General features: G+C 51.2%; 1 protein-coding gene across 7 annotated transcripts in view; it reads right to left on the reverse strand.

Annotated features, from left to right (window-relative positions):
• Window positions 1-4,099: 4,099 nt before the first annotated feature.
• LOC125957669 (mucin-5AC-like) overlaps window positions 4,100-21,717 on the reverse strand; it is a 34,546-nt gene continuing 16,928 nt past the window's right edge. For 5 of the 7 annotated variants that reach the window (XM_049691955.1, XM_049691702.1, XM_049691787.1 and 2 more), the window contains 7 exons: window positions 18,875-19,085; window positions 11,342-11,791; window positions 9,679-10,893; window positions 9,440-9,569; window positions 9,190-9,338; window positions 8,632-9,091; window positions 4,100-7,504 (listed from right to left, as the gene is read on the reverse strand). In XM_049691955.1, the coding sequence (XP_049547912.1) occupies window positions 5,634-7,504; window positions 8,632-9,091; window positions 9,190-9,338; window positions 9,440-9,569; window positions 9,679-10,893; window positions 11,342-11,791; window positions 18,875-19,085 (4,486 nt within the window). In that variant the 3' untranslated portion in view covers window positions 4,100-5,633. The remainder of the gene's footprint in view (window positions 7,505-8,631; window positions 9,092-9,189; window positions 9,339-9,439; window positions 9,570-9,678; window positions 10,894-11,341; window positions 11,792-18,874; window positions 19,086-21,717) is intronic. The other 2 variants (XM_049692105.1, XM_049692031.1) reach the window with 1 other exon arrangement.

Below are 21,717 nucleotides of genomic sequence, written 5' to 3' on the forward strand. Positions count from 1 at the left end.
CCTCCGATACACCGATACAGGAGCGTCCCGTGGTTCGACCGATCGGCCGATCCTTTTCCTTCTCGTCCAACGACGACGACGACGACGATGACGACGAGATGCAAGTGGAGTACGCGGTACTGGTGCCGGATTCATTCGCCATCTTGGACTGCTGGACGGAAGGTCAGCGAGCCACGCCGTAACGTGCCGTTTTCCCGTAACGCCCAATGGTAAACATCGGCGGCCATAGTAAGAAGGGGCGAGATAGATAGATAGCAAGCGAGTCACCTCTTGGCCACGGTTGCTAAGAGCGTTTCCCAGTGTTCTCACCAGGATCAGGATCGGAGGCTGTCGGCATCATTTAAAAGACAGACACACACACACACACACACACACGCGCGCGCGCGAGTGTGCGCGAAACGGACGCTGGCACGTGCGTTTCTGGACGCTAGTGCTTCTGCTACCTACTGCTACTACCATACCATACCAGCATCCACCACCCACATCCCCCGCCCCCAAACTACGCCCCCCTCCCCCCTTGCCTCTTGCTCTTAAGGGCAGCGGACATCTTCCCGTTCATGCAACATTCTGATGGATGCAGCCGGGGGCGCAGCTGCTGAATTGAGCGGATGTTCCGATTGTTTGCCTATCTTTGGCGCGGTGTGTGTGTATGCGTGAAAAGGTTTGAGGTTTACAGTGACAATGGCAGCAGAGTGCAAATCCCGCAGGAAAAGGAAAGGGGTTTTTTTTTGGCGTGGTACATTTGTTGGCCGTTTGTATGAATTGGAAATTTAGATTTGAATTGTGCCGTGCAATCCTTGATCGTTAGTGGAGCGATGTGGATGTGTGAACCGTGGGCGTACCGTGCTGTGGATGGATGGATGCATGAACGTCGTGGATTGGGCTCCCTTTTTGAGATCAATGGCGTGTCGAGAGACACAAAGTTCGAGAAGTCCCAAGGGGAAGAGGTGGGGAGGGGGGGGTTGGGTTAAGGGACACACCCCTCACCCTCTCACACACACACACACACACACACACACACACACACACACACACACACACACACACACACACACACACACACACACACACACACACAAGTACACAAATTAAAACAGAAAGCAATTGTGTAGACATGTTTAGTAGCACCCCAGGCATGGGCCACTGAGCGCCAGGGAGCGCTCCACTCCCTACCCCCCAGTGAGGGCAAAGATACGTACTGCCACTAGTGTATAAGCGGGTTTAACATGGCGCATTCCATCCCCCCACTCCCTTCAAACCCGTCCACACCTACGCTCTTCAGCAAACAATTGTTTAGTTTTTCGGTTTTCACGCGTCGTTGTCGTCTAGGTTAGGGTAGTCCGTGGGGAGGGGAATTTATCTACTTGCACACACACACACATACACACACACACACACAGACGTGCGCGTAGTAATATGGGTTTTTTGTTGGCTTTGTCACATTCTCTCTCTCTCTCTCTCTCTCTCTCTCTCTCTCTCTCTCTCTCTCTCTCTCTTTCTTTCTTTCGCTTTCTCTATCTCTTACTGGAACTACTACAACTCCCTACCTACAATATTATCATCTGTGTCCTTCTTCCTTGGTATGTGTGTGAAGAAGGGTCGTCCAGTGTTTGGGGGAAAGCGTCTCTTTTACTGGGCCCAGACAGGGCCGGGGAGGTTGGGCATGGGGCATCTGCATCTGCAGGTGGCTAGCTGCACGTGTCGGGCGCCCTCTCGCGCACGCGTATGTGTGTGTGTGGGTGTGTGTGTGTTTAAGCACTTTACCCTTAAAAATTTCTAGCCGATGGTGTAACGCGATCGCGATCCTGTAGTTTTTGTAGTATCTTGTTCATACTCACACCTGCGCACACACACACACACACACATACACAAACAGACACGTACATACACAATTCCAGTGAATTGTATCGGCCAAGAGCAGAGTGGGCCCGTGTACTAGACCTGCGCTAATTCAGGTGCGAATTTTCTGGCACGAGTGTTCCTTTTGTTTCGTGCAGTCAGGTCAGTTAGCAGCAGCAGCAATAGTAGCAGTAGCACTATATGGTGCAACCGTAGAGGACCAAAAACCTTATCGCTTATCGCTGGGCCCGTACCCTATCCCCTCCCCAAAACACACACACACACATAAACACACGCGCACACACATATACACTGTTTTTGTATCAGCTTCCTTAAACTTAAACATAGCATTTTTATATGACCTACCCGGGAGCAGCCCAGCGCCGCCATTTTGTAGTGCTAAAAAGAATAGCGTGCAAGCGAGTAAGGCAATATTATAGCGGAAAAGGGGGAGGGGAGGGGAGCAGGAGGAGGGACAGAGCCGGTGTTACCAGTATTTGAATGAAAGATCGGAGCCGACACGGATACACAGACGTATGCACGTACGAGCAGACTTTTCCAGTATTTGGCTGCATACGAACGGCGCAAATCCAGAGTTGACCGGCGACAAGAGGTTAGATTAGAGTGTTCGCGTGTGTATGTGTGTGTGAGTGTGAGCGTTTGTGTGTTCCGAGGGTTTTTGCTGAGGCATGCATGGCATGGATGACGGATTTAATAGTGTGTAACGTAGCAGCAGGATGCTGGCGCTTGCTGGTGCGCGAAGAGTGACGCAGGAATACTTGGTGTTTCCTGTGTTGGTTGTGTTTCGATTTTGTTCGTTTGTTGTTGTTGTTATTGTTGTTGTGTTTCTCTTATCTTGGCAGCATTGACTATCAGTGGGTATGTTCCGACACAAAAAAACCAAGCGCGCAATGAGCTGCTGCTCGGTACATGAAGGTTTGAATGACCGTCAACAATATTGTGACACACATACGCACACACACACAGACTCACACACACACACACACACACGCACTTCGAATGGAAGGCATATTTGAGCACTTGATCTCTAGTCGTCGGTAAACGTTTATAGTGAAAATGGTTTATAGCAAAACGAGGAAAATCAAAAAAGGAGGAAAAACGGTTTGCAAACCGCTACCAGCAAACATATGCGTCAGGCAGAGACATCTGCAAATGGGCGAAGTTGAGGTGGGTGAATTGTAGGTGCGAGGTAGTTACACCTCCCATTCCCATTAAATTCGTTGCACTAGACAGTGCAACTAGTATTGGATAGTTTTTTGTACATTTCATGTGGACACAAACACACATACACACACACACATACATACACATACACACACAAACGCACAACGAAAGAGAAGAGAGAGAGAAAGAGAGAGAAGGAGTGATAGACGAGGGAAGAGAGGTAGGCAAGAAACGGAGGGCAAAGGCCCATACATGGCCATTTGATTCCTATTACAAACCGGTTAAGGAATAATTTTAGTAGAAAAATGTGCCCTTCCCAGCAATAAAAGAAAAAAAAACCAATACAACACATGATTCCGCACAGACAGTCACACACACACACACACACACACACTCACACTCCACAGCTAATACTTTGACCTTATTGGAATGTAGGCGCGATGATGAGCATGACCGGGGTTTTTCAGTGCAGGAGAACGACCATTGTTGTACCATTGTGAATTTGTGCTAGCAAAATCCCCGAACCCAGACCCCGAAGGTTTGGTTAGGGCACGAGGTGGGCATAAATACTAGTTAGGATGCGCTGGATAGGACGCATGCAGCACCTCCGCACCATATCCCTGCACGATGAAAATGAAGGAGTGAGAGAAGAAGGACTTGTTTTTTGGGTGACAGGAAACAGTCCAGTGTCGTGCAAGGGAGATTAGGAGAGGGTGGCAGACGGAGAGAGAGAGAGAGAGAGAGAGAGAGAAAACGAAAGATAAAGAGAGAAAGAGAGAGAGAGAGAGAGGAAGAGAGAGAGAGAGAAAGAGAGAAAGAAAGAGCGAAAGAAAGACAGAAAGAACGGGAGCGAGAATGAGAGGAGTACAACAGCGGTACAGAACAGTAAACAAGCAAACAATTTAACTAAAAGACATTTAAAAAAAATCAATCCAAAAAACCAACCAAAAAAACCAACAAAAAACTCTCCAAATCCCGACGAATCGTTTGCCTTAAGAGTCTTCAGAATAGAGAAATAAAGATATCCGAATTATAGTCAGTTCGATATGGCGCCTAACATCCTGCGGGAGTGCGTTTCACTCGCGTCGAGGTCCTCCTCCATGCTGCCTACTGGTGTACTTACTGGTTTCACGTTGCACTCGCACGCAGTCTCAACTATTGGGTTCGGTTTCATTCGGTTCGGTTGAGATAATAAGGTCGGGAAGGATAATCCGGACGAGATGTAGATATTTGTTTTTCATCATTTATTTTTTTACAAATGTGTTCAGGCGGGTAGATGCTAGGAAAGGAGGGGGTGACGGGTGAAGGAAGAGGGGGGGGGGGGGTTTGCGGGAACTTGGGCTACTTGAAAATGCACGAAGCGTTCAATACTGAATATGTTTGCCTCCTCTAAGCCTCTCAGTTGGAGATTGGGAATTGAGTGTTTCGATTTAAGTAGGTTTGCAATCCATTCCATACAACTACTTCGGACTCATGGTGCACGACCGTTAACTATTTCTGCAAAGGAACAGGTAAGACTGGGAGCGAGAGAGTTGGTTGTGCTGCTGCATTAGTGTTTTCTTTTTTATCAGTTTTCTTTTTCCGCGATACGGTCTTTTGCTGGCTTCCCTGTATGCTCTCCTTTCAATCGCAAATAATTACTCAGCATACATAGCATAAAAACAAACACAGTCACACAGGCACACTTACACACGCACACACGAACAAATGCACAGACACGTACGTTTACGTCAACATAAAGAATTGATCAATAGAGACAAAGAAATTACACGAATTTGTAGGCTGCCACAAAAAAACACCATTAGATGGAGAGGGGGATAGGGGAGTGGGGGAATATGGAGGGAGGGCCATAATACCCGATAAGTCACAAGACACGCGCACAAAATAAATACATTCGAACCGCTAGGAGGAGTCTTAAAGAAAGTAGATTTACAAGAAGTGCTGGGGGGGGGGGAGGGAATGGGAGGGGGTGGGGGTGTTTATTCAAGAATTAGAGAATGGGTAGAAGGAAGAGGATTGAGTGAGGCAAAAACGTATTAATATTAGGAAAAAACCGACAAATACGATACGAATACTAATTTTCCCTTGCCCCCGGATGCAGTCTGAAACGAACATAATACCAGTGTTGATGCAGTTGCTGGGGTTGTTGTAGATGTTGTTGTTGCTGTTTGCTGTAGTTGGTCGTTGCAAGGATGTAGCAAACCTTCATTTGTCTTAACGCCTAGACCGTCGATAACAAGCTTCTCGCTTCGTCCTGCCGCATGAGAAGTCCTTTTGCTGTTCGCTCTCTTTCTCTCTCTCTATCTCTCTCTTCATTCAGCACAATTATCACAATTTTGGTATCGCAATTGTTTCTTTGCTTCTTCTTCGTTTGTTTTCATTTGCTTACTTCCTCTTTTTCGTCATTTGTTTTCATTTGCTTACATCTGCCTCTAACTCTTCTTCCACTACTACTACTACTTCTACTACTACTGCTACAATTTCATAATTTCATTCTCTGTTTAACTGCTCGCTACCGCTGCATCCTATTTCTGCCAATAACTTCACAGCAGTGCAGATTAAGCTCTTACTCTAGCTAGCACGATACGCACACTCGTGCACACCTCCCCCTAGTTCCGTGGCATTGGGCAACAGTCTGGTCCGCCCGGTGTGTGATGGTGCTGGTGCGCAGCGTTCATCTTGTTCGACAGATAGTCATGCGTCCCGCCGACTGTGTGACGTCGTCGGATGGAGCGGCTACCAGCGTGTCGCCTTTGTCGACCAGTATTACCGCCAACACCCGTTCCGGTCATGGACATACCTCCTGCAACGCAGCCAGCCGGAACCGGTACCGTCGCATGCGGAGTTACCATAATCACCGAGCCGCTGTTACCGTTGCTACGGTTTTCGCAACAACAGCTGTTAGTGCTGCTGCTGCTACTACTACTACTACTACTACTACTACTGTTGCTGCTACCACAGCAGCTATTGTTGCCCGGTGCTGCGACGGCTGCTGTAGTCGTTGCCGTGTTCGTCATTACACAGCCCAGTCCACCGGTACCTGTCAGATGAATGTCGTGTATCTGGCGCCGCCGGTTAATGTTTTTGTCCGTCTTCTCGTCCTTCGTCAGCGAAAGGCGGGAGCGCAGACTAAGTGGAAGCGGTGGTGGCGGTGCCGGCAAATGCATGCAGGTCGTGCTACCGTGCGGACAGGATGGTGGAATGGTTGAGCCTGCTCCGGTACTGGCGCTGGTCGCCAGAAGCTGCTGATAGCAGTGCGATTGTTGTGGTTGTTGTTGTTGCTGTTGCTGCTGTTGAGCTGCCACTGCCGCCGCATGGTGCTGGCTCGATAGAGCGGTGGCAAGCAGCGGCGGCATAACCACACCGTCGTGATGGTGCCCACAACAGCAGCAGTCGAGCGTCTTCGGCGTTTTGTAGTTGAGCGACAGCGAGCGATTCAGGTTGAATTTGCGCTCCAGATTGTTGGCCTTCCGCTCGAGCTGCGTCAGTATGCGATTCATCTTCTTCAGCACCTCCGTATCGATACGGTACGGGGTGGCTGCTGCTGCAGCGGCAGCGGCGACGGCGGCGGCCGCGACGGCTGCACTGGCACTGGTGGAGGTCGGTGCTACCAGCTTCTCCCGTGGGTTGCTCGTGGTCGATGAATCCGTTTCGTCCGAACTTAGCACAAGGCAGGGGGGCGGTGGGCTAGGGTTGAGCTTCTTGCACGACCCATGACCGACCGCATCACCATCGTTGTCATCGTCGTCTTCGGCGCGCCCATTACCACCACCCTGCTGTTGCTCTACCACTTCAACATGGCCGACGCTGTTCACCTCGTTTACCAGCGTTAGACAGCTGGTGTTAGTGCTTGAGTTGCCACTGCTACCACCGCTACCATCGGTCGAACGTTGCTGTGCTGGTCCCTTTCTCTGTACCACCGGCTGCTGTGCCCGGTTCTGCATGGTTAAACTACTTTCCTCGAGGTTGTTGTTGTTGTTGCTACTCTTGGTGCTACTCCCGGCGTACGTGCTATTTTGAGATGCTAACGATTTTTTACCATTACTGTTACTCTCGTTGCCATTAGCGTTCGTTCTGGTGGTGCCACTGTTACTATCGTTACTAATGTTATTATCGCTGTTGTTGTTGTTGTTGTTGTTGTTCGCGTTGCTGCTGTTACCATTGTCATCGTTGCTGTTGTCACCACCGGTTGGCTTGGTCGCACGGCCCTGTACCAATGGGCGCTCTGGTGATTCGTCCGCGTACGGTATGTTCTCACCACCAAGCGTCAAGGGTCGTTGCGTGCGCCCTAGCTGGTACTTTTGGTGTAGCGAATGGCGCAGGTTACCGGCATCCACCAACATCGTGGCCGAGCAGCAGCTACTGCTAAGCTCACCCTCGCTGTCCAGTGCGTTGTCGCGGTCCGAATCTATCGACGAGTTGCGCAGCGATCGCAGCTTGTTATCCAGCGCGATCGTAACGGTCTTGAGTGACATCGAGCCTGTTCCGACGGAGTACATGGAATGGAAACGCATAAAATTTTAAATTAGCTGCAATAAACAGTAAACAGTAAAATGCAACGGTTCGGCTGAAGAGCGATTGACAAAACAAAAAAAAAGGAAAAATACTTGAGCGCATTCAGGTTCACCGAACAAAGCAGAGTAGGTTGTAATGGCCCTGCACTGCCTTAAAACTTAAGATAAGCGCGGACAGAAGGTATGCTGACTGGTGCACTGTTGGTTGGGGCCTCTAGGTTAGTAACAGTATGAGCACTGCAGCACCAACAGCAGTGAACGATAGTCACCAGCACATTCACACTAGCATAGTTCATACTTCATTCGAACTACCTCCTATGTGTCTCTAGGCTACGTTTTGCGGGATATCATTATTACGTCGCTTTTACTACTACTACTACTACTACTATTACTACTACTAGTGTTACTCCCGCTAGTACAGCTTACATGCTTGCAATAGGATTAATTGTGGCAAAAAGCACGTCAAAGGTTTGTGAACAGGTTTGCGATGTGCATAGGAGCAAATCACGCGCATATGCTTTTTGCATTTGCTCGGAAAGGCCAGCGCAAATCAGCGATGCTTGAGCTTGACCGGTGCAGTGCAATGATAGTTTATGCAAGCGCTAGTCGCAGCGATGACCGGCAACAGCAACAGCAGCAGCAGCAGCAGCGATATTGCAGCATCATGATGTTTAAAACAAACACTCGCAGATTCGATTCGCAGATAACTAACCTGCCTGCGCTAGGTGCAGTGTATGGTGTGCGAAGAAATAAAGGAGACCAAGAAGAAGTATAATGCTGTGGGTGATGGTGGTAGTGGTGATCAGACACTCAGCTTGGGTGCTCGATTACACACGTGGTGCTGTGTCGCGACCGTGACGAATGCACGCAAGTAGCCAGGACACCTACACAGCTACTAACCGCACCGCATGTGTATTATGAATGTAGTTAACCCTTACGCTAACACCACGCCACAACATATCTCTACAACACTACCACCTAGGCACTACCACATCGCCGCATTCCACCACCACCACCGTCTATGTCTTCCGCACCCCGAGCCATCCTCATCATCATCGCGTCATCCGGTGGCCACCGGGCCATCGTTGCTTACCGTTGTCTGCGAACGCACTGTCGTTGGAGTCGTCTTCCGACGAGCGGTTCAGCACGAGCGATACATCATCGTTGCTCTGGCTGCTGTGGTGCAGATTGCTGTGGTAGTAGTGATGATGGTGGTGATGATGATGGTGCAGCTGCAGCAAACTTTCCTCCATCGGTACTACGGGACCACCACCGCCACCACCGCTGCGATGGCGAGGCAACGGTATTGGTGCGCCGATAGGGCCTGGCACTACATCACCCCCAGGTCGCCCAACGGCGGATGTCGGTCCAGCTGGCATCGTCACGCCGCTGCTGTGCCGGGACTCTGTATCCGCTTGATCCTCGCTCAGGCTACCACCGGGTGCGGTTCGGCGTGCCGTGGCCGCACTACCACCGGCCGCACTACCGGTGCCCATCTCCATGTACCGGCTGCGAGTAATACTGCGCATCGACTGCTCCTTCGACTCCGCCGACTGAAAGCAAAACCGAACAGAGCAACAAAATGCGATCAAATCGGAATCGTGGAACAGCTGGAGGCTGAGCTGTCGTGGGTGAATGTGGTCGTGCTTACCGTCGTGCTGTCGAGTGAGAGCGTGTCGGGAGTGGTCGACGACATAGTACTCTTGCGCTGGGCGGTCCGGCGAATCTTCCTGTTCGCCGCTTGCACGATATTCGCCACAAAGCCGGCCGTCGTGTCCTTACTGCCGGCATCCTTGAACGCTGCAAGCGGAGAGCAGAGGAGAGAGTGGTTGTAACGTCAGCGTCAGCGCGAAGCTTACAGTGAGCTCACAGTTACGCACACTAGACGCGCACACACTTACGTTCTATCTTCGATACGTTGTCGAGCAGCAGCGTGGTCGTCGGTACCTCCATCGGGGAGTCAACTGTATTGCCTCCGTTTGGTTTCTCATCCACCGCCGGTAACGGTCCATCCTCGAAGAAGTATTGGTACTACAAACAGAAAGGTACAGAGAGAGAGAAAGCGTGTGTGTGTGTGTTAGTAGGATGGAAGCAAGCAGGCGGCACCGCACGGCGTCGCAACGCATTTCAAAACCCATACATAATTGATCAGCACTTCGACGATCTGGCACTGATGGCGCATATCCTTGACGGCCGTCTCGAGCGACTCGTTCGCCGACCGCACCACCGACGGTCCAAACACAATCGCCAGGTTGCGCGGATCCATCAGGTTCACCTCGCTGTGCGCACTGACCCGATGCAGATGGCGAAGCAGGTGCTTGAGCGTTTCGTAGTGCAGCCGCGGAATCCGCAGCAGCAGCTGCCGCAGCTCGATCAAGCGCCGCTGCCCACCGAGCTTATCGGCCGCAATGAAACCCCCGTACAGGGCGTTCGGTAGCAGCGGTTCCGGCAGGTTGCGAATGAACGACTTCAGCAGCGACGACACCACGTTCACATCCTCCCAGCGCGGATCCTGCAGTGCGGTCTCGTCCAGCCCCCGGTTGATCGTGTCGGTGAGCTGCGCGATCGCAGCCGTATTGCCCGGTATGCGATAGATGCCAACCACACCCAGGCCCCTCGATTCCACCACGCCCGTACACTTGGCCAGCACGAGCGGTACGTACGGGTGCTCCTCGGACATTGGGCAGTGCTGAAGGGGCACGTTAATCGACCGCGCACCGTCCGCGAACGGCAACAACTCGTGCTGCTGCTGTTGCTGCTCCTGTTGCTGCTGCTGCTGCTGGTGCTGCTGGTGGTGATGGTGGTGCTGCTGCTGCTGCTGCAGCTGATACTGCTGCTGGTATTGATGCTGACAGCTACCGGCCGGTGACGCTGGTTGGCCTCCCTGCATCTTGCGGAACTGCCGTGCCACTATGCCCTTCCACGTCTTCGACTTGGGCGATCCGTTCTCCCGATCCGAACCACCGCTCGTATGTCCATGATGGTGGTGCTGCTGCTGCTGCTGATAGGTGGCAAGCTGATGATACGGATGCTGTTGCGCTTGATTGTGATGGACGTTGCCTGCGGTAGGTACGATTGGCATGGCGGGCGTTGCGGTTGAGGTTGAGGTTGAGGGAAGCACCGTGTTAGTAGCCGTCGGTGAGCCGCAGCGCTCGCCCGGTGTCTTGCGGCTCTTGGTCACTGGCGATTGGCCGGACGGTGAACGGGTCCCGAGTGCGTACTTGCGCTGTGCCTTGGGCGGTAGGATCGGCGAATAGTCATCGCCACTGTTACCACCGCTAGGCAGCTGGACGCTCGTCAGTGCAGCCACACGCTGCGGTTCTGCCTGTTGCCCGCTTAGACTCTTCAGGTAGTCCTGTATGGAGAGTAGAGAGAGAGAGAGAGAGAGAGAGAGAAAGAGATCGAGTGTGTGTGAGAAAGTGTAGTTCATAAATCCAAAAAAAGGGATCGAAAGAAGACGAAAGGCTGCTACTGGGAGCTGGCCACCCACTCGTGTACGGTGCACCGGTCGCAAAACCGTACGGTGTAGCATGTGGCGCTGGACTGCGGCGTACACACTATGATGGCTCGCTACCCCGGTAGTGGACCCCACGTGGACAAGCACCGGAAAGTACTCCCGTATGATTGGCACTGTCAGTATGAGGTCCATCACTTCCTCAGGTGGAACACAGTGTGGCGACTACAGTGTGGAACCGCCGATATCGGCGGCAATGCTGCCGCGCGCGTTCTTATCACGATGTCCGGCTTTTGAGTGGGCATTCCCCTTATCTTAGAACGTGATAACAAATAACCGTGACACCTACCGGACTGCGCAGTGGTTGATCCGTGGTGTCCGGTGTTGGCGTGGTCCCTGCTGCTGCTGCTGCTGCTGCTCTATCCCCTCCTCCACCGTCATCACCATCGCCGACGCTGCAGACGCTGCGTAGCGCCTCCATCCACTGCTGCATATCGCTCGCACTGTCCGCCTGTAGCAGTATCTCGCGGTGCGGTGCGGCAGTGCTGACCTCAGAGTTCGATGATTGACCGCTCGACACCAATCCCGACGTTGACTGCGTCCGGTGAACTTCGGCGTGGGCCTGGAAGCCCCCGGATATCATCGGCCCCCCGCCACTAGCTGCTGCTGCTGCGGCCTCCAGCGGACAGTACGAACCGCTGGTGGCCGTCGCCACCCGGAACACATTCTTTCGCTTCGTGTAGTTGCCCTCCGACACGTGGAAGTTCGTTAGATCGATCGTACCGGCCGGTTCCGGGCTCTGCAAAGGGATTAAAATCGGAAAGAAGAGACGAAAAACGACGGCGACGACGACGAAAAGAAAAAAAAGGGAAGGAAAAGATAAAAAAACAAAAAGGAAAGAAGAAGAAGCAGAAGATGGAGAAAAAGAAAAAAGAAGAAGAGGGAGAAAAAGAAGAAAAAGGAGAAAAGAGAAAATATATTAGTCATAACATCGATATGATCCGTTGTTTAGTGAGCTGGGATGAATGGACTCCCCCTTCTACCCCGCCCCCCTCCCCTCCCGCGCACAGGTTTAGGAGAGGTAGGTGATACAAAAGGAGGTAACAGGCGCAGGGACGCGCAGGCCGATACATTGCGATATTAACCCATGAACCGGTCGAATTCCAGCGGCGCAAATTCAGCTTCCGAAAGCCTGGTGCATTGCGCATCCAATTGAGCAGACGACCACCACCACCACCACCACCACTCCCAGCCGACGCGTCTCGACCGGAGCGTGCACGTCGGTGGTCGGAGGCTGGCGCGCTGCTGGTTAGATCGGAGGAGGCCACGCTCTCGCTGCTACAGTAGGTCGTCGGTGCTGCTACCCGCTCCGGTTGCTGTGGCTGCTGTTGCTTTGTCGATTGCTTTTTGGTCTTGTTGGCTGCCGCCGACTTGCCGAACGAGAACGAGTGGCCAGCGAGGGGCAGTCGGCGGCGCTGCTGCTGGTCGCCCTTCAGCAGATCCGCCTCCTGCCGCTCCTCTTTCTTCGTCCGATGATCCCGATCGTCGTTGTCGTCATCCTCGTCACCCATTGTATCGTTTTGGTTTTGTTTTTACGATTTGCAAAAGCAACTCTGCAACTCCCAAACAAAAGATTCTGCAACTCCCCCCCCGTACACGCCCTGAAGGGTCCTATTCGTTCCGCACAACTACACCTTTAGACACGCGCGCACACACTGAGAATGAAGCTGGCGAAGCAGCAGCAGCAGTTAGTATATAGTATGTCACAAATGGACCGTGGAAGCAAACGGTGACTCATCCCCGTCTCAGTAGGGATGACGGTGACTCACACACACAACATTAATTATATGTGAGTGCGCGCGCGTGTGTGTGTTTGATGATATCACAAAAAAATCCTTCGAAAGATCAAGACCAAAAAGCACAGCTCGCATGTCTTGTGACCGAGTTCTCGCGCACCGTTACACCAGACGATCCAGAACCGTTGACTACGGCCCTCAATCCTTAACTGGCTGGCTGGCTGACTGACGGGCAGATCCTAGGTCCAGGTCCCGAAACCCACCCCCCCGGGCGAGACCAATCGAGCGACTAATGACTAGCGCCTCGAGGCAACGGCAACAAGTGGCCAAGTCGCGTGGCGGGCGCGCGCGTCCGCGATCGTAAAAATCGTTACATTTGCCCATTAATGTCGCGAGATCCGTACCCAGGAGGAGGACCACGACGCGATCATAAAATCACTAGTGAGCCGGGTGGCGATAATAAAAGTGGCCAGCCAGCGGTGGTCTTTTTGTTGCTTTTTGTTGCTGCTGTGCAGCTCTTTTGTGCAACTGCATGTGAGTATTGATGGGGAGGGGGGGGGGGGGGGGGGAATTGGAGGATCATCTGCTATTTACCACTTCGTTAATCAAAACAGCACAATTACACGCAGACCTCGCTGGTGACAGTTTTGTTCGCCAAATCAGTCATTCTCCTCTCGTTTGCTCGTCTGTGGCCGCATTGGACGCCTGGATTGGAAGGGAAGGGAATGGAAGGAGAGGGAATAGAAGGGGAGGGTAGGGAGGTTGCACCACCACGGATTGGAAGGCGGAAGCGAAGTGGTGCGAGTGTCGCGTGAAGTCTTACTTATGACCATAAACCACACATATGCAATTCCGAATTACGCATACCAGAATTAAGCGAAGGGAATGAAAGGGGCGTGATCTACAAAGGGGTTCGTGCCGGAGGGCTAGGGGTTCCGGACGACTAAACCTTCCACCACGGGATGACTCTATCGCGAACAATATATACGAGAGTGTATCAAATATAAACGAGACTTTTCGTCCTACGTTCACAAAAATGAAGATAGAACGTTCTCGCTTTTTTATTTGTTTGGTTGGTTTGTCAGGAATATGAAAAGCGCCCTGGATCACCTCTTTGACACATTCTGTTTCCACAGTAATACTTTTGCTGCATGAGGTGCACCTTCGCCATTTGCGCAACATATTATAATCAAGTTTCTCGCCGTAGAAGGCGTAAAATAGATCGAAATCTTGAAGAAATCAAATGCATACTTCCGGGAAGAGACACTGTCGCGAGCCAGAGTGTTCAGTTGCAGAGCCAAAAACAAAATCCGAGCCATAACCGCAGACCTCGCACCAACCTAAGAGCGTACAACATCAGCTCCTTTTGACGACTTATTGAAAATGACAGACGTCGTATCACTACAGGACAATTAATGCCACCGATTCTTGTAATGTTTTAAGTGAGGTCCGACTTACATATCGCCGCATATTGACAAGGGAAGTGATGTTTCTCCATGACAATGCTCGCCCACACACACTTGCTGCCATTACTTGGGAAAAATGGGAGCAACTGAGGTTGGAAAATTTGGAAAATTCTCCTTACAGTCCTGACCTGTCACACTGTGACTGTCATGTGTTTAGCTCTCTCAAGGAACCTTTGGGAGACAAAGATTCAACGATGATGTTGAGAAAAAGGCATCATCATTGGTTTGTAATCAGACTCAGAGGTAATGATTAACAGAAGTAGTTGGGGGCATTAGTATTACGGCGCGAGAGGTGAAATTCGTAGACCGTCGTAAGACTAACTAAAGCGAAAGCATTTGCCAAGGATGTTACCAACTAAAGCGAAAGCATTTGCCATTAATCAAGATCGAAAGTTAGAGTATCGAAGGCGATTAGATACCGCCCTAGTTCTAACCGTACGAAAAAGACTTATTTGCGCAATTGGCTGCAAACACGACCATCATCGTTCTTCGAGGAAGCATCTAAAATACTGCCTATCCGCTGGGAAAAATGTGTTTGAGAATCAGAAGATTATGTAGAAAAATAGAAAAAAAGACGTTTTATGAGTTTCAACTGAAAACAAAATTGCTATATAAAAAGTCTCGTTTATATTTGATTCACCCTCATATATGCGCATCAGGCGGACGCGGGACAGCACATCAAAACACCCCACCCCCTCCCCTCCTGGGGCTGTTGGTGGTGCAGCTGGTGTCAAGGTGGCCGAGGCCAAAAGAAAAGGCCGGTGGTAATCGCGCGGATGTAGAAATTTCGGCTCCGCGCTTCATGCACCGCTGACGCCCAGCCCTCTCTCTCTCTCTCTCTCTCTCTCTCTCTCTCTCGCACCACCGGCCTCCCTTCTTGGTCGTCGCCGCGCAAGGTTTCGATCGTCGCAGTGTTTGCGGATCGCGGATTTCACTTCTACGCTTCTGTCGCGGCAACAGCAACCACTTGCGCCTCATGCCGCCAACCTCGAGGAGAATCGAACCCTCCCCGTTACCGCTCGCCGCCGCCGCCGATAAGGGTTCACCCTTTTTAAAGACCCTTTAAACCCCCTTTTTGGGGGGTTTGAGTACCGCACTGTGTCTGTGAGGTGCGTCTTAGAAGCGGACTGCTGGCTGGCTGGGAGTTACTATTAGTATCCACACGTTTTTACGCTTTTGGACCATCAGACCGTTTTTGGTCGATGGCGGGGTACACGATTAGCATGCACAACCACAAGCATGCCGTCCCGCAGCCACAGCCACAAAAGGGGGCGCGCAAACTCTCGGGGCCCGGGAATGGAATGGCCGCTCCGGTCAGGCAGGAAGAACATGGGCAACCACCACGTTGGGCGGGGAGCGGACGGGGAAGGAGGACTATGTCGCGGACAACCGACACTCCGGCATTCCTCGCCAGTGATATCACGGTATCACGTCTCTCGCTGTCTCGCATTATCTCTCTCTCTCTCTCTTGCTCTCTCTCTCTCTCATGCTCTCTCTCTCTCTCTCTCTCTCTCTCTTTCTCTCTCTCTGTGGCGCGCGCGTCCGAAAGTGAAGTTTGGGTATTAGGGGTGGGGGATGATCGTGGCGATTCGAAGGGTTGATCCGTGTCCGTGATAAGGATCTGGTTTTTGGAGAGGGCCTTTGATTGCGCGGCGCCACCACCACCAGATGAATCGTGATCGGGTGGGTTGGTGGGTTTTCGAGGGTGGTAGGGAGCAGGGTGGGCAGTGGTGATGCATCAACCCCCGTGCAAAACAAGCATTTGGCGCAAGTGACTGGCGAGTGTCCGAGACAGGAGAACAGGAGTTGAGTGATGAGAATGTTGGCAGTCCAGCCAGTTGTCACCGAGAACTAGCACACAGACACACACACACACACACGCGCGCGCACGCGAACACAATAGAACTCGGGACATACGGTGACGTCACGCGAGTGCCCGGTTACCGAGGCGCCAGTAGGTCAGGGTGTAGAGCAGTAGCAGAAGCCACCCCCAACCCCAACCCCAACTCCGCGCGGGCCTTCCGGGCCTGACATCATCCCTTCCGGGCGCTTCCTGACTCCGGGACCCCACCGAACGGTCCGGGCTCCTCGGTTCCGAATTCCGGTAACAAGGACACCAATGGGGAAATGGGGGGAAACAATCACGCACTGCGCTCACACACACACACACACGCGCGCGCGTGAAATCGGAGCTCACTCGTACTGTTGGGTGTGACGAGAGACCGATCGTGTATGACGATCACGGGCGGGCGCGCTCCCTCCCCCTCACACACGCACTCAAGCTGGCAGCTGCCTTGCTTGCTTGACGGTACGGAATGAACTGACGGCCCGGCGGACGGTCGGCGTGACGATCGGCTGCCTGTCGGCGGCTGGCTCGGTTTGTTTCGGGAGGGGGGGCAAGAAGGGGAGTGAGGGAGGAGGACTTTCGCGTCGGATCGGCACGCGTCGGACGGCAAGCGAGGGGCTGACCGGTGCACCAGTTGAAAAAGGGGGCAAAGGGTGTTGATCGTCGCGCGATCATCTTCGTACTAATCGCGACACACGACAACCACCCACCTACCCCCACCCTCTCCCCTCCCCTCTCCCTACGCACTGTGATTCCATATTTCGGCCCGATTGGATCGCGATCGCGGCGTCGAAATCCGACGGAAGAAATCCGGAAGAATAAGGGATGTAACCCCAACCAACACCCCACCCCCTGGACTGGAGGGTGTGTCCCTTCTTACCGCCATCTCATATCCTGACCATCATACCTACCGGATAGAGGGCGAGAGTATCCTCCCTTCAACAACAACAACAACAACAACAAACCACCCCCAGCCACCCCCCTCAAGGGGTGCTCGTGAGGTTGCTGCATCGCACGCGTGTGTGAGCGTGTGTGTGTGTTCTTCGCATTGCAGTTGTACCTTCCGTTGCTGCTGCTGCTGCTGCTGCTGTGATTCCGAGCTGTGAGGAAAGAATCGGTCTGCCTTTCTCCTAGCAACCCCCACCCCCACCCTCCCACTACCCATCACCCATTGTGTGGTATCAATGTGCGCCCGCGCGCGCGCTAATGGCGCGCAGTCCGAAGTGCAAACGCCGGCCCGCGAAATGGCCCACCACCCCACCGGACCTTCCACTTCGACATGCCGCCTCGACCGCCTCACAACCCCTTCCCCACTTCCCCCGACGTGCTTATATCTAATATGGAAGTGAAACTGCTTAATTGCACCGATTTTTATGCGATCCACCACTACCGCAACCAACACACACATACACACACACACATACACATATGTGTGCTCCACGCTGGAGATTTCGACAGTCGAAAATCGGAAAACAGAAAAACAAAGAGGGGGTGGTGGTGAGAGCCGATCGTCCGGTTGTCAGTCGGTCGACCGGGTGGGTGGGTGATTTGTCAAAGGAAAACGGCAGCTAGCAACCGGAGCGGTGGTCGGCACGGACGGGCGGACGCATCCATATCGCGCAGCCACCGTCACCGGGTAATCAGCGGGTGTGGGGGGCGTGGGCGGCACCCGGTCGGTTGTCGGTGTGTACGGATAGCCGCGTTCGGTCATCCGATCAAGCACGGGTCGAGGTCGAGAGGAAAGTGGGTGAATGTGGGCCTTCGGGCAGCGGAGAAAGGGGTTGATGTTAGGGGTGCGTGTGTGTGCGTGTGTGATGATGAGTCACACACAGAGATGGGGGAGGGGGAAGAGGGGGGGGGGTGAAAACTCACTCTCATCTCTCTCTCATTCGGGGAAATAACGCGCATGTTAAATGGAAATGAGCATAAGTGCCTCATCGACGACGACGACGATGAAGACGCGGTCAACAGACCGCGAACCAAACGCGACATGAGAGGTGTGTGCGATCGGAAAAACGGATTCAAAAAGAAAGTTGCGCATCGTCGTCGTCGTCGTTTTCGTCGGGCAGAACGGGTCTCCGGTGGTCATTTCGGTGCTGGCCCTTTCAGAATTCCCGAGAAGGAGGGGGGGAGGAAGGGGCCCGGCCCCAGGTTAGACGGGGCTGCGGGGATGCGATGCAAAAGGAACCTCTCCGAAGTCCTCATCGTCGCCGCCAGAGAGGAAAAGCTCAACCTTTTCTACTTCGACCCCGGTGGAAAGGGGGGTGGGGAGGGTGAGTAGAGGGTTAAGCAGGGAGCCAACGGAAACGCTTTCTGCACACCACGCGCGTGTCAAAGACCGTGACAATATACGTTGTGACCACCGCCGCCGTCGCCGCCGCCGCCGCCACCTTGTGACACCACTACCACCACCACCTTCTCCATCTTCACCGATCGTCCGACCGGGTGGGGTTCACCCCATTTAGGAAGGGAAGAGGGAGTGGGTTAGGGGTCCCAAATTGTCGCTCGATACGCACTCCACTGCTGCATTCTTCCTTCTTTCTCTCTCTCTTCCTCTCTCTTCCTCTCTCTCTCTCTCTCTCTCTCTCTCTCTCTCTCTCTCTCTCTCTCTCTCTCTCTCTTCCTCTCTTTTTAACTGTATAACATTATCATACGTTCTTAAAACAATATTGAAATAACCCGTTTATGTTTTGAGGTTTTTTTTTGGCAAGGAGTCCATCCATGATTGAAGTAAAACACACACACACACACACACATACAACAGGGTAACATACCTGGGCGGAAGATTTGCCATCCCGGAGCAGCGTGAGCTTCAGGCGGGTGCCTCTCAGCTCGGCATGCACCTGGCGCCAGCTGCGATCCACGGATCGTTTGCCATCGATTGTCGTCACCTTGATGTGGAGCTCTCCGGTCCGTACGACCGGTTCGGATGAGTCGGCCGGATTGTCCCGGAAGTGGGCCAGCGCCTTCGATTTGCTGCCGTGGCTGGGAAAGAAAACGTCGGAAACGCCGGAAATGGGGAAACGATCAGTCAATCACCGCGAGTATTTACACTCCAGTTTTCCAGCTCGCACCAGGAGCTGCACCAAAGAAACACACACACATACAAACACACAAAAAAAAAACACAAAGCAAACGAGGTTGGGAGCGGTGTGGGAGGGAGAGACAACAAGCAACCGGAAACGGATCACTGGGGATCGGAGCAGAGCGCGGAAGTAGAGTTGGCGAAACATTTGCTTGCTCTGCAGTCAAAGCGTCTACGATAAAAGGATCACTGCGATGACGGTGGAGGATGATTTGGCCCACAAAACAAACACACACACACAACATACACACGCACGCACGCAAAAGGCTGGTAGTAACGATGAGCCCCGGCATCTCTGTTCATTTGATACCTAGTAGAGGTCACCCGAGTTTTTGTTGTTGAAGTGTGCAAATTGTTCGGACAGCTGAGTGTTTGTGAGTCACTGGGGGTGCACCCTAACAGTTAACTTCTAAACACTTTCTTAGATAACGGTGGTTACAATTCTGTTTGCATTACTTCCATTTTTCGTTTTGCGGATGGCGTTTACGGTGGCTTTGAAACACCTTTTTTGAAGCAGATTAGAAGAATGTTAAAAGCGAGCAGGAACCATACTTCCAGCTATGCTAAAAGTAAGCGCATTTAATCGTTTTCGAATCGAAGTTTAAATTTATACTCATATTAGATACGGTGTTATTGGCTAGTTAAAGGAGTTCATGTTGTTTTGAAGAGCGTTTGCTGGACATATAAGCAAGGGCACACAATTAATGTAGATTCATTCGGATTTTTTTTATGGAAAAACTCCGAATGAATCTTTTTTTGGTATACTTTTATATGTAACATATAAAATATGTTTTCACCGATAAGTAAAAAAAGGGTTGACAAAGAGCCACAAGAGAGTTGAGCGAAAATATGCGGCAGAGTGATTCTATTCGATTGCTTCTCGCTCTCGTCGCGCGGTTCTGAAGCAACTGAACTCTATGGTTGACGTGAGAACCTTAACCTTTTTACTGTAAAGCATGGAGCAGCTAATATTTGGCCGCTAATTTTTAGTCATAGCAGCGCGGTGCCTAGTGGTCACTTTGCTATTCTGTTGACAGAGTTTTAACCATAGTAGTCTGTTTAAATAGTGGCAAAAGTTATGTCAAAATTGATCCACGCCTTCAAAAGTTATCGTCTATAGAACGCGAAAGGCGAAAAAAAATCTGCACTAACTATTAAAACTCGATTTGACTGGAGAAAAAACCGCGAATGTCTTGAAATTTCCAAACCTAACCCAATATGCCATATGTAAACGTTACTGCGGATATGTAAACGTTACTGCGGATATGTAAACGTTACATTTACCCTGATTCTAGCAAAATAAAACAGTCGAAAAAGTGTAACAAATGCTCGATTCTCCAGACAAAAGTGAGTCGACAATCCTGGGATATCAAGCATGATTCCACAACATAAAAATTCACGACAGTCGACATAACAGTTCGACAAACATATTTAAGAATAATTTTAAGGTTGTCTCATGCCAGAAAATAACCAAATAGGACCCCATAGAGCACACCTTGAATGCCCAAATCCGTCTGTAAGGGTATCTGTATGAACAAGTGTTGACCGAATTCAACCATGTATTCTTGCGACAAATCAAATGTTTTCGCTTTCAAAATGTTCGCTGCAAAAAAAAAGTGTCTACAGAAAATGAGTTTTGTTCTTCATTTATGCACCTGAATGATCCTGTGTAAGTTTGGCATGATTTGGGTAGTTTTTGTATTCCAATAGATCGATTTCATAGGAAAAGCTATCAATCAAACAAAAATGTTTGGATTTTCGTTCCATAATTTCAATTTCTATTGAACGATTATCAAAAGTTAACTTAAAAAGAATATCAAAAAATGTATAAAAACCAACTTAAACGAAGGTGGGTGTGCAACAAAAGGGCAAATGATGTGACTTACTGTACTGTGCATCAATACTTTTACTAAAAGGTTATAAAAAATCCCTACGAAATGACTTCTTTTTTATCTTTATACGTCATTTTTTGGCTGAGATATGACCTATTTTGGGCGGCCAAATATTAACTGTTCCATGCTTTAACATATATTCTTTAAAATACCGACTGACTTTACTACAACTACATGAACTCCTTGTAAATATTTATAACAACAACTCCTCCTTGTGTGTTATCTCACGGCATCTGCTTTCGTTTCTCCAAACCAATAAATATGCGGCGCAGACGGTGGCCTAGACTGGCGCACATTTTCCGCGGGCTTTAGCCACCAGAGCCGAAAGCTTCAGCCTTCAGCAGCAGTGGTGACAAGTCTAAGGGACTGTCCACGGGCTGTCGAAGAGCCAATTGTAGAACTTTAAGGAAATTAGCATCAAAAACACCCAGAAGCGTGGACAAAATGATCATTGAGGGCAAGGGCTAGCATAGTGAGTAACGTACGCTGATGCTTTCACCCGGATCCGGAAATAAAACGGAGTTTGTGTGACAAACCATGGAGCTAAGCTCACTGCTGGCTCACTAAAGCAACGGAAAATGCTTCCTTAAGCAAGATGTTGGTAGTACGACTAGTTGGGTTCACGGGGAGGGGGGGGGGG

This window comes from Anopheles darlingi, chromosome X, assembly GCF_943734745.1.
Source record: "Anopheles darlingi chromosome X, idAnoDarlMG_H_01, whole genome shotgun sequence".
Lineage (NCBI taxonomy): Eukaryota > Metazoa > Arthropoda > Insecta > Diptera > Culicidae > Anopheles > Anopheles darlingi.